Raw genomic sequence first — 13,289 nt, 5'->3', positions numbered from 1 at the left:
GCTGTTTGAACCCCTAGTTGTTGCCAAATTTCCTTAGATTAAATACGCATTAATTTGGAAAGTTGTAAACATTGTTCATCCGATTTTTCTTTGATAATTTTGTACGCAATTTAATCTAAAATATCTGCAAATTTCAAGAAAAAAATTCATTCTTTTCATCATAATTACATTCCTTTAACCGGAGAAATTTGGCAACTCTCGAATGCACATACGGCGTTCTCTCTTACCACGGTGGGGTTCCCAATCGGAGTCGCGCGGTTGTCTCCGGCCCCTGAGGGACCGAAACTACGCTCACAATAGGAAAAACCGCGTATCTTTGCAATGTTAACCATTCACGTTACGCGGTTCTTCCTGAGCGAGTATACGAAACAATTACGGGCGGGCCGACGACATATGCCCTGTTGAATCTGGGTCATTGTACACCACTTCCGGCGGGGGGTGGGGGAGGGGGGTGGCCCTCCGTTCCCGTTGCGTTCGGTTCGGGGTTGGAGGGCCCTCGGCGGCGGGGCGTTACGTCATCGTCCGCAGCGCGGTCTGTCTTTTGTTAGCAGTCAGGCACCAGGCCGGTGACTCATCGCCCATTGATCACCCTCGGCCGCCCCAGGACAAGGGCCGCGGCCCCGGCCCGTCGAAGATGGTGATTTTTTTGTCGGTTCCTCTCAAGCGTGCCCGTCATATCGGGATGACGTCATGTGCAGATTTGCGCGAGGGATGGAGGGTCGACCCTCGTCACTTATGCGTGAATACTGATAACGGTCGCACGCTTTTCGACCCTGGGGCAGATGCCCTTGACGTCGGGTTGGCTGATTGGTGCGCTTTTTTCTACGCCCTAACCGAATTCGTTCGGCTAATAATGACGAAGTGCATCGGATATTAATGAAATGGAAAATGTAATAGTGAAATAGTTTCTATCGAGCACAGGGATGTCTCCAAGTTCGGAAAGTCCGGAAATAGTACTGATTTTTTAAGGGCGGTCCGGAAGTACTGAAAAATTGCGGAAATTCCGCAAGAAGATCCGGAATTTTTTCTTTTTTTGTCTCATTGGTCGCAATTGGAGCGAGAAATTCAAATTTTTGAAATATGTCGAATTACTTCAATAGAAGTACTGAAAAAGTACTGAATTCCTCAGTTGAGGAGGTACGAAGCTTCTTGGGAATGTACCGAAGAATTACGGTGAAAGTACAGATTTTTGGCCAGCCTGTTTCAGTAGACACCCTGGAACATCGAGCAAATCGAATTGCGACTTTCAATCGGGTAGTTTTTTCAGAGCATGGTGTCGAGGATTCGGACAGGACCGGGAATCATCGGGGAATGAAAAATTGCAGAGAAAATCGGGAAAATGGGAATCTCTTCCTCTACAGCTCGAATGGTACATATGAATCTTCAAGTCATCAAATTAAGAGAGAAGCACTCATTGATCAGACAACACATCCAAAAGTTAATGTCCAACTTCTCCCAATGGTGTGTTCCACTGTGTGCCGCAAGTGGGGGGGGGGGGTCGTGACCGATAAGGTGCTCGACTTGCTCACCTCCAGCCAAAGACTCTCCGAGTCGAGCGGAGAAGAAGTTAAGGAAGAACGCCGTATGAGCTTTCAAACTTTGCCAAATTGCCGTGAACCAAGCGTAGAATTTTTAGGAATGTTATGTATATTCCTCCCTCGGAATTTCAGGTAAATCAGGCCGAACCGAGGATAAAATTCTCCGAAAATTTAAAAGAAAATTTTGGCCACGAGTCGGAAATGCGATGGTGTGAATGGTACTCGAAGAAGAACGTCGTATGATCTTTTAAGCGTCGTTAAGTTGTCTTGAATAAGGTTTTGAGGAAATTTGTGTATATTTACCCTCAAAATTTCCGATGAATCAGGCCAAACTGAAGAGAAAATTTGAGCATTTGATAGGAAGAAATTCGATAATTTCCTAAAGCGCTTACAGCGTTTTTCGTTGTTGGAGTCGAGAGCGGGTCTGTTTGCAGACGGCGCGGCGGCGGCGCACAGTGGATCGAGTCAATGAGAGAGGTTGGACATGAATTTGTTTGCTACAACTGCAAATTTTGATGTTCACTTAGTCACATTTTAAAGTTTAAGAGGTGGTTCCAGAAGGAAATTTCACGAGGAAACCAATGGAACCACTTTTAGAACCTCAAAGTTTGATATAAACGCAATTATAAGCGTTCGAAGTATCCAAATTTTGTCCAACTCCTCGCACTGACTGGATCCAATGTGCGGCGGCGTGTTTTTTCCATCCGAAAATAAACACGATGAATCATGGCGCGAATGCACACGACGGGACGGCGGGGGGGGGGGGGGGGGCGACGACAGGAACCAGGGCCAGGACCGCAGCGCGAGAAGAGCGAGGGAGCTCCGGCAGGGATCGCGGAAGGGGTGGGTGATTTACCGGTTACACGGCCCGTGTTTGTTCTCGCTGATTAGCGGGCGTTGCACAGTCGACTCCCTCGCCCTCCCCCGCCGAGGGAACAATCGATTGAGAATCGGACTTAATTGAGCCGGATGACGAGTGACTCATTGCCCGATCTCCACTCGTTATTTTCCGCCTCTCGGCGTAATTAAGTGCTCCCGCCACGGGATCCCGGCTCCTCCCTCGGACCCAAGGAACCAGACCACATTTCCAGGAGGAAATACTCTTGGGTGGATCTTCGGCAGTGAGGAGGCGTCAATGATCAACTGTCGATTTTTCTCCATTTGAAGCTTTGGTAAAGAATCAGTTTTTAAGGTTTTCATTACCAACACCCATCAATCAGGGTGTCTAGCGACCGGGAAAACCGGAAATTTTCAGGGAATTTGTTTTTTTGTCAGGGAATCCGCAAAAATTTGGCATGCCAGGAAATTTTATTTTGCAAGCAATTTTCGTGTCAGGGAAACATCAGAGAAATCGCAAATTCGAATTTTTCGGAAAATGTTTCGCATATTTTACTCTCGCGGAGATTCCTACCAGAATTTCTGCTGATGTCTCTTAAATGTTATAAATGAGGCAAAAATATCCCGCATAAGTTTATTAGGCACCTTACATTTTACCCTTTTTATTACATTATATTCCTGGAACATGAATCAATTCTTACCCATGTATAATCAGTTCAACCGTGTCGAAAAAATAGGAATATTTTCCCTTTATGTCAGGGAAATGTCAGTAAATTATTTTTTCCGTCTGTCAGGGAATTTTAAATTTTCCCCGGCTTTGTCGATCAATTTGTTGATTTTTCGCTCGATTCACGGTTGTCGATAGAATCGACATCTTTTTTTTTTCTTTCTTTTTCTTCTTCTTTTTTTAAAATTAACTGCCAATCGAATTACGTCAATTGGTTCATGTTTTTATTTTGCGAATCCATATCCTCCACGTAATCTTGGACCAGATAAATAAAATGTCGAGAGAAATCCTAGTCGGTGCCTCTCCGAAATAGAGGCTCGGATCCGGGATTTGTTTTGAACTCGTGATGCCAGACCCAGCAGCTGGCGAGAGGTTATGAAAAGGCCGCGTTTCCAGCGTCGGGAGCCCTCCCCAGGACAGCTATGATTCATCGAGTTGACTCAGCTTTGGCAAAGCTGCGTCGCTGAGCCCGAGCCGCGATTCATGCGAGGAGCAATTGCGTATGGTGTGTGTGGTGCAACGACTCGACGCCGGTCGAGCGAGGGGTGGAAAAACGCACCCGGTGACGTCACCCGAAACCCCGCCTCAGCAGAAACCGCGTAAATCCAGTCGAAACCTGACGTAGATCCGCGGTTTTTGCTCAGCATGGCGCGACAGGGCGCGTTTTCGGTCCCTTGAGCAGGGTAGCGTTGTGTAACTCCGGTAGAATGTGTAGATACGCATTTTTAGCTCAGCGTGGTACGCTACACTGGAAAAAAAACACATTGGATCTAGAGTTCAGACTCTTAAAAACATCGACAAGAAAAAATACTCTTGATTCGATCAGATTCAAACTTAAATCAAGAACCAAGCCTCTTAAGTTGAGCGGATTTCCTTTTGATTTAAGCTTAAATCTGATTGAATCAAGAGTATTTTTTCTTGTTAATGTTTTCAAGAGTCTGGACTCTAGATCCCAATGAGTTTTTTTTTTCCAGTGTCCCGAACTAGCAGGGTAGGTTCCAGGAAAAACGCCGTACAACATTCGAATGTTTCCTAATTTCTTTTCAGACAATAAATATTTTTTAAATTGGTTCTAAATATTTTCCTTGAATTTCTCAGACAAATCTATATTCAAATTACCAATGAAATTCTCCCAAAAATCGGAAAAAAAACGGTTTACAAATTTTGTCGAAAATTCGTGTTTTGGCAGAGGAATTTTTCAACGTCCAAAGGTTCATACGGCGTTCTTTTCTAGTACGGTGGCACAGCAGAACACGACTAGATTAAATTTTACTGTAAATAATCCCTAGCATCAGTATCGCTGAGATTGTGACACTCGTGCATTTACAATATTTTAACGGGGATCAGGACTATAAATGAATTACAGCGTGATTTTATGATTTAGTTAGTATATTTCGTATGTACCGACAGGAGCTGTTTAATGTGTCAGGACTGTCAGGTGTCGCTTCACTGGAAAAAAAAAACACACATTGGGTCTAGAGTCCAGACTCTTGAAAACATTGACAAGAAAAATGACTCTTGATTCAATCGGATTTTTAAATCAAAAGGAAATCCGCTTAAATTAAGAGGCTTGGTTCTTAATTTAAGCTTAATCCGATTGAATCAAGAGTACTTTTTCTTGTCGATGTTTTTAAGAGTCTGGACTCTAGATCCAATGTGTTTTTTTTCCAGTGTTGCAGTTATGAATACGAATTTTCCATTTATGGTTACGTCGGACTAGATACAATCACCCAACTCCTATCGAAAACCCTATATGCATCAAATACGCGATTTCTGCTCACCACCGCGGCGTTAACACATTTTTGGTCCTTCAGGCCGGACGGAAACGCGCAACCCCAATAGAAACCCAATGGAAATCCGCGGTTTTTACGCGGCTGAACGAACCTCCCCCGCAGACCCGACGCATGTTTGCCCTGTTTATCTCGCCCTAACTGCGTTAACATCTCAACTTACCCGCGACAAACGAGGGGTCCCGGGAAAGCGGTGAGGTAAGAGCGGGGGAGGGGGGTCGACAGGAAGAAAATGAACCCAGCTTGTAGTCTTTCAGGTTGTTGACGTATCAAAAGACCTTCCGCTGACACCCCTCTCGAGTAAAAGTGTCGAGATAAGGAAGAAAAACAGTTCTGCCGCGAAAATTAGTGCGACCCTCAATCCCTCTGACACGTGGCCATGACTCCTCTAGTGGCGTGAATAGGAAATCCTATGTTTTTGACATAGACTGATATAGTGGTTACGTCATTCGATGTATCCGATGGTCGTACTTAGAAGAAATGTACTGCTTTGATATCGATCGTTTTAGCATTCTTTTTAAGAGCGGAGAATGCGCAATCTTGGCAACTTATTGACACTTTATCTTGCCTTTTTTTTTTAAAGATGTACATCTATTCCAGTCTGTGAAAATTCAGGGCGCAGACGGTCCATCTTCTTAGTTCATCACCTTCGTAACTCCCACGAAATATTTTATTTAAAAAAGAATAAAAATGAAAAAAAAAGACTCCCGATCTGGCCCGATAGTACGTAGAAGTCTGAATTATCGGAGAAATTCGCACAAAACAACATGGAGAATAATAAATCTAATTCCCGATAATTTGAAAAATAGGTCTAGAGACTTTCCAAATTACCCCCGCGTGACCCGTGACGCGCATTCCTAGGTATATTGTTCCTCATAAGTCTGGATTTTTTCTGTTTAAAAAACGACTGCAACATATTAGCGTCTCGGTCATCTAGTTACTTCAGGCATCACTTAATCTCTAGGGATAAGGCAGAATCCGCATCAAACCATCGGTTTTTCGTTTTATTGCGTGTCTGGAGTCCGACCACATCGGGTCACGACCCTCCCCCCCCCCCCCCCTCCAAAGCTCTCTTCCCTCACCCTATCGCGCTTTTAACCGAACCGAAATCAAACGTCAAAGCAATTCAGCCTCATCATAATCTCGTTCTCACTTTTTTGCATTCCCTCGTCAACGCCGCGGCCACCCTCCTCGCTTATTCGCACCCCTCATTTAATTCAATTCGTTTGCCCGCCGAATCGAATTTCCGGATTTGTCCCAGAGCCGGGCAATTTCCTCCATTGTCGATCCCCTCCCCGTCTCGAGATGCTCTCATGGTTATCCTTTGTTTTCCCAGAGCGCCATGAAGCTGTGCACTTTTTTATTTTCGCATGACTCATCGTCGAAATGAACTCGGCGTCAAAATTTTCGTGGCGTCTACGGAGGTCGGAAGCTGGGATCTGAACGGGAACGTTATCGTTCGGGAACGGAAAGCTCGCAGCGGGTTGATTATTGGAATTGATGGACAAAAAAGATGACGTGAAAATGAAGTTATTCTATTGGTTGAAATGGGTGTTTATTATAGACTAAGCAAGGAGAATAATGATGGATTAACTATAGGGTCTCCAATCGGTTGCTTTTGGTTTGTCTATTGTTTACCTTCTTTGGCCATTCCAACAACCCGCTTCCACCGATAGGATCGCTCTATTTTCTCTTTGTCTCTCTTGTCTATAGCTTTGTCTATCATCATGTCAATAATCAGCCCGCAGGAATTCCCTGCTACTATATATCGTCACGGGAAATTTTGAGAGGGAAACACGCACGCACGCACTGTGGATGCACGTAATTGTTCATGCTTTGAAGATTCTTCAGAAACTCTCCAGAGCGTTCTGGTATCACCAGCTCCTCAGTAAACGCATATCATTTTGTGCTACACGTTATTAATATTATTATTTTATACTCCAGGGTATGATTGTTTCCCCATCTTCCTTTTACATGAGCAGTCTCAAAAATGTCACCTGTTAAAGTAACGCCAACTCATAAGTCCGTTTTGATTTTCTGTTACAGAGGAAGCCAGGCAGAGCGGTGGAAGCGTCCTGGTTCACTGCCAAGCAGGGATCTCGCGTTCGCCGACGATCGCCATCGCTTACATGATGAAGCACCGCAGGCTCAGCTTGATCGAGGCTTACAAAGAGGTCAAAAACGCCAGAACGATCATATCCCCCAACTTCAACTTCATGGGACAGCTCTTCGAGCTGGAGCAAAGTTTGAAAGCAACTCCAGTCTCGAGCGACTCACAGTCTGATTCCTGTACTCCCGCCCCGGCTCCTTGTCATCCCTGCAGGTGGAGTCCCCAGGCCAATGAGGAAGTGTCCTCTGGATGCAGCGTCTAAGGAGGATTCTTTCCTCGGAAGTGTCCTCAGGATGCAGCTTCTAAGGCGGATTCTATTCTTGGAAATGTCCTCAGGATGCAGCGTCTAAGGCGGATTCTATTCTCGGAAGTGTCCTCTGATGCAGCGTCTAAGGCAGCTTCTATTCTTGGAAATGTCCTCAAGATGCAGCGTCTAAGGCGGATTCTATTCTCGGAAGTGTCCTCAGGATGCAGCTTTTAAGGCGGATTTTATTCTCGGAAGTGTCCTCTTGATGCAGCGTCTAAGGCGGATTCACCCTCCGCATCCCTCGTTAAAAAGAAGTCTCACTAAATGGCCCTCTCTCATAGTCTATGGATATGCTTGAGCATATCCTCCCCAGGGATTGTAGACTTCGACTACTTGTGTCGCTGAGCCGGACAGTCAGGAAGACTGTCTGTACTTCGTATTACTTAAAAGTGAAGTGTGTGTCATTCTCTGTGTCCTCGTTTTCAGCTGCAATTCAAGGTCATATAGCAAGCATCAGAAACTTCATGTTTTCACATTGGTATGGTCGTTTGTTTTCTTGAAACGCCCAATGTAGATCAGTTTGCTGTGTGTCATTCGTTGCATCTATTAAGGACTGACGTATCCCAAGATTAGATCAATGTTTAGACATCAAATAATGTTCCTGTTTCAAAAGAAGCTATTGTTTATTTTTAACGCTTTGAAGGTCTAGTTCGTAGCACTTTCGATGACGATCACGGTGCAGACTTGTTAAGCATGGAAACTTAGCTTGAGCCGACGTCATTTTTATCATGTCACTTACTCTATTTATGAGTTTCAATCTCAATTGAGAACTATTTCTGGGATGCGCAATCGAACGTCCTGATTGGACCATCGATGCAAGTCTTTTGCTGCGTTACGTTGTATGTGTTAATATTTGAAAGCAAATGATCTGCTCTCATTCACAGTCAACGCAGTGCTGTAGTTGCAAAACTATCCCAAAACTGATATTCAGAAAAAAGGAACAAAAATTAATCTGAGAAGTGATAATAATGGTTTGTGTATTTTGATTGATGAAATGGATGGAAATGGTTTGAAAAGTAAACTATTTTGTTCTTATCTAGTCTCATAATATTAATTTAATATTTTTTTTTTTTGTTCTTTTCCCCCTCTATTATAATACATAGGCTGTGGTAATTTCTTAGTTCATTATGCAGATCCTTATTTGGGGTAGTCTGGTAATGCTTATGTCCCTTCGATGAACTTCCTCCTAAATAAGAGGCAATTCCAACGTGTAATTAGAGTAAGAATACACGTGAAAGTCAAATTGTGTCTTCTGTTGAATTGTCTAACCCAACAGAAGCAAAATTGCAGGATTTAATTAGGTCCTTAGCAGACTTCAGAGGGCAAGTAGCATACCTCCGCAGATAGTGAATTAATTGGCCTGTCTTACTTTGATTTGCAAGCTCAAATAATTGGATTTAGTAGTCACTTTGACCAATGAATCGCCTTGTCAAGTCTCGGAGTGGAATACCTACTTGCATACCTATTGATAATTTGATAACCCTCTGCTTGATCTGAACGACTTCGAAAAGTTTAGCTGGTAAATATTACAAAGAGTCTCAGTTTTGATTATCTTCCCCAAAACATTCTCTCTACTTTCAGTCACATTTAGCGTTCTCTGTTTTCCACGTTTGTGTTCATGTTCCATCATTAATTAATTAATCCCAAGTGAATTCAATTCTCCATTAAAGATAATAGCCATAAAAATGTGTTTGTTACCAAATTATTAGAGAAAAAAAATAAATCCTCAGTCCATGTTAACTCTACCATTCATGGTAGAATTCGTCAGTACCTTTATGAAATTATTTGTAGAAAAGTTTTATTTGTATAATTCCTACCCTCTGTCAAGTTTCTGTTCCCCCCTTTCCCTACCTTTTTTCTAATTTCAGTACATATTTGAGCTTTTTTTAATTCAGTAACTCACAATTATCTTGTACTCGTCTTCAGAATTTTTAGATTTCACCTTATAGATTATCACCTTTATTTTAATGACCTCTGTTAATTGTGAAAAGGTGTCTGCCTTTGGATTTTCATGACTCAACCAGGAGCAAAAATTACTATTAAGTATTAATAACAAATGTATTTAAGTCATAGTAGTTCATACTACTTGGTCTTGAAAGTACCCAATCAAAATTTTGAGAAAAACACACTCTGGTTAGAGGCATGAGCTCGAAGTTAAAAGGAAATATCAAATCCTGTATTTCCAAAATTACGTTCACTTTGTTCCAGTTAAAAACTGTAGAAAAATATGGGGGAAGTCACCTTGTCTTATTTTTGACATATCCTGTCCTCAATGCCTTTCCGCACTTTAACAGCAATGTGGCATTTTTTTTTATTTGAAGAAGGCAAAGCCTTAACTCTTTTCCTCCCTGTTCGTGATTTTTAAATTCCCCTATTTTTTTGCTTTTTGTCGATTTATGTGATGATAAAGAAGTAGAGAGGCTTATTATTTCTTATTGAGCACCATTCATATCCGAAATTGAAGTCTCTTGAAATGCCCCTTTTTTTCTCCGTTTGGTCCTTTCTTTCCCTTTTCCCAAAGTCTTTGTAGAAACTCAGAACCGAAGGGTCTGAGAGTGAAGACCAATCAACTCCCTTCTCTTTAAAGCTAAGATTCTAAATTTTCAGCCAATGTTTTGCCTTTCAGCGCTACTCAGGTAATTTTACACAAAATATGTAAAAACCACGTTTGTTTGCAAAACATTTAAGTCAGTTTTTAAGTATTGCTTAAAAAAGGAAGACAAAATTTGCATAATCTTAGCGGTGAGATGATTATCTCAGCAGCCCCTCCTCCCTTCACTTTATCTCTAAATCTTTCCTGCAAATTATTTTTATTTATTTTATTTTTATTTATTTATTTAAGTTTGTGTTACCCCTACCATTAAGTCAAATGTTCTGAGTCTTTTTGTTTCTTGTATTTATGTGTTAGTCGTTCAAATGGATTTTTATAAATTTTGTGGAAGATTGTACTGTACATTATTTGATCGGTTCAGAAGAATATGACGTGTATTTAATCAGCGATTTTTCAGCTGCTATTCCTCAGGTGAAAACTGAGTGTGAGTCATTTTGACACTTAGCTTGCAATGAGTATCAATATATTTAAAAAATGGAATAAGACGTTGCTACTGGAAAGCAAGTATAATTTGAACTTCAAAAGAAGGGCTATTAAGTCTTTTTTATACTTTGCCAGAGTATGTCCTTTTAGTCTCATTCCCTCTCCCCTCCTCTCTTAAAGTTCCTTTCCCTAATCATGTTTTTTTTTTGGCCTATGAAGCCTTGATAATTCAAATCATAAATTAATTTAAAACGCAAATATTTTTTCTAGTTTCTCAACTATTTAATGTACTTCTTGAAAATAACCTGTACCTCTTAGAAAAAAATTCCTCTTCAGTTTTCACTCCAGAAATTATCAACTCGGTAGCTTACCGAAATCCACCTCTGTTAGTTCTTGCATAGTGATGTGTAAAGTTTGGATTTTTACATGTTGGTAACAGTGTATGTCCCTCAGTTGAATCCATTGTTAATAATCGACTCCAGGTGTGGTAGCCTGTTTTGATAGGTATCGATTATCTAATATGTTAAATGGAGGAAATTCACTGATACCAACTTGCAGGAGTTGCCCCTGATGGTTTAAACCTGAAATGGAATTCCTGCGTCATCTCTGAAGGAAAGAATGACCATAAAAAGATTCTACTTCCAACATTCATGACTTGTATGAGCCCTCATTCATAGCAGCTGATTATCTTTGATTATTTCGATTGTAAGATTTGATTTGTGCCTTCTCTAGTATTGTACTTTAATTTTTACCATTTCTTTTTGCTGTAAAAATTCAGTTTGAAATTTATTGAAAGAAGATACCCTTGTAAAGTAAATTTGTCTGTAAATGTAATTTACCTAATGATTATATTGTGTATCATACCAAATCATTTTTCTTCTTCTTTTTTATTCCTTGAAAAATTTGATCCCTCTCATCGTTCAGTTCAGACTCACTTATCTCAATGAGATGGCAAAAAAAAAAAAAAAAATTAAATTTTCTAAATACATTTTGATAAGCATTCAGGTCGCTAATTTTACAATAAAATAGCCCTAAAGCCGTAAAACATGTGAATTAAGGAAATAAATCCACTCCCTAAACAGTCAACTATTTTGCAGGAGGGTCAAAAGTGCACCAACCTAATAAATCCATTAACAATATTACAATGGCTACCTTCAAAAAATGCTCATCTCAGTCACATTGTTTAACTTATACCTCCAATTAGATTTTATCCTTTTTATGTTAAATTATGTTTTATGTTTTCTAGGAAATCTAATCGATATGTTTCCTTGCAATTCCATGTGATTTTTTTAGAATGATTATAGAAAATTTCACAAGAAACTGTCGATTAATTTTCCTTCAAGAAAATAAAACCGAAGTAGAGGCTTACTCTGTTGTGCCCCGAGATACCTATGTATTTTTGGAATTTAGCCTTTGATTTCCAGTATTAGCCATAATTCATAATAACCTCTTCAGAGACTGAATCTCAATAGTTTTTGTTGCACACCAAGTTTGTTACTTTTTGCATTACAAGCACTACAATCAGCTCAATGAGTCCGCCACAGAAGTTTTGCAGCAGCTATTAGCAGACTATTCTAGTTCCTGAGGGAACCAAAGAAAGATTCCACAAGAAACTCATCTGTGCATTGATTGACCAGAGAAAAGAAGAAAGAAAAAAGGGGAAAGTAATATTGCAGTAAGCTAGATTTTGATTCCCAATTAATTTTCTTTATTTATAACTCAAGCAGTCTTCTTGCTTGAAATTATCAGAAGAAATGAATATCAAGATGAAGAAAGAAATTCTGAGAAATGTTGTCGATTCATTTCCTGTATCCAAAATTCAATTGGCAGAGAAGAGGGAACAGGACTGAGCTTGGTAGCATTGCATCAAATCGCATTTTGGAGAAAAATGAGTTTGGAGCAGTTTTGAATTCAATTAGTCATAACTTATCTCCTGTCAAAAGTTCAAAGTCAAGAAACAGTATTTTAAACGTGAAAAATTTGTTCAGCTTTGTCTTTAAAATTCACACCTACAAAGGAATAAAACTTAAAACGCCTTTTCTTCTCGGCTCAGACCTTATGTGAGTTGGTGCATTTCTGTCAAACTCTGTCTATTTATTTCATAGCTCTGCATTGGCGGATCCAGCAAATCAGCAACATTGTTGTTCTCCATTAAAAGCAATGGAAATGTATCGATTCTTGGAGGGGCCAGGTGCTCCGACAACAATCGAGTATTTAACATCGGTTTAAACGGAGGAACCCCGGTGTTGCCAAATTGCTGGATCCGCTTCTGATCTCTATAATACCTAAAAACCGGCAAAAGTGCTATGGCGATTCTGGTCTGCAAAACTGTAGGAAATTTCCCTTGGAAGGTAAAATAAAAACTGAATCATAAGCTTGTGAGTTCTAAAAAAATAAAGACAGCAGAGGAGCCTAGCGGGAAACGCAGGAACTACAGGTAAGTATTTAAATACTTACCTATATGTATTTTCTAAGCATTAAATTGATGACCGAAGTGCAAAATCACGTAACCTCCGTTTGTGACGTTGCAGACTTCCTGTGATACTTTATTTTTTCATTAGGAAACTTTCAACTTAATTTCTCGAGAACTTCCTTGATTTTTTCTTTTCTATTAAGCAGAAGTATTCCTTAGAAATCTCAAGTTATAGAGTTGCGACTTGTTTCTCATCGAAAAAGTCAAATATAAGGAGAGATTTCAAAACGCCGTAATGGAGGATTGGAGGCACGTAGTGGTTCAGCCCTTCAGCCATGCTGAAATTAGACAATCAGGTATCTGATCTGTTCCTTACCGTGACCGAGCGATACCCCGGTAAAAATGAGCGATAGGAGCTGCGTTTCAAAAAAATACTGTAAGAATTCTTATAGGCGGCTAAAGGAGGCGATAGAAAATTATATAGCTGGCTGTAGAAAGTGGAGAAAATCATAGAGCCGGGCTACACGAAGCAA

At 40.6% G+C, this 13,289-nt stretch overlaps 1 protein-coding gene across 1 annotated transcript in view; it reads left to right on the top strand.

The window, feature by feature from the left end:
- Window positions 1–11,211, top strand: part of LOC109040059 (dual specificity protein phosphatase 10) — a 68,831-nt gene extending 57,620 nt beyond the window's left edge. Inside the window, exon 3 of the mRNA XM_019055839.2 lies at window positions 6,939–11,211. Within this exon, the coding sequence (XP_018911384.2) occupies window positions 6,939–7,264 (326 nt within the window). The 3' untranslated portion in view covers window positions 7,265–11,211. The remainder of the gene's footprint in view (window positions 1–6,938) is intronic.
- Window positions 11,212–13,289: the final 2,078 nt, after the last annotated feature.

Source organism: Bemisia tabaci, chromosome 2 (assembly GCF_918797505.1).
Source record: "Bemisia tabaci chromosome 2, PGI_BMITA_v3".
Taxonomy (NCBI): Eukaryota; Metazoa; Arthropoda; class Insecta; order Hemiptera; family Aleyrodidae; genus Bemisia; species Bemisia tabaci.
This window is presented reverse-complemented; position numbering and strand designations above follow the sequence as displayed.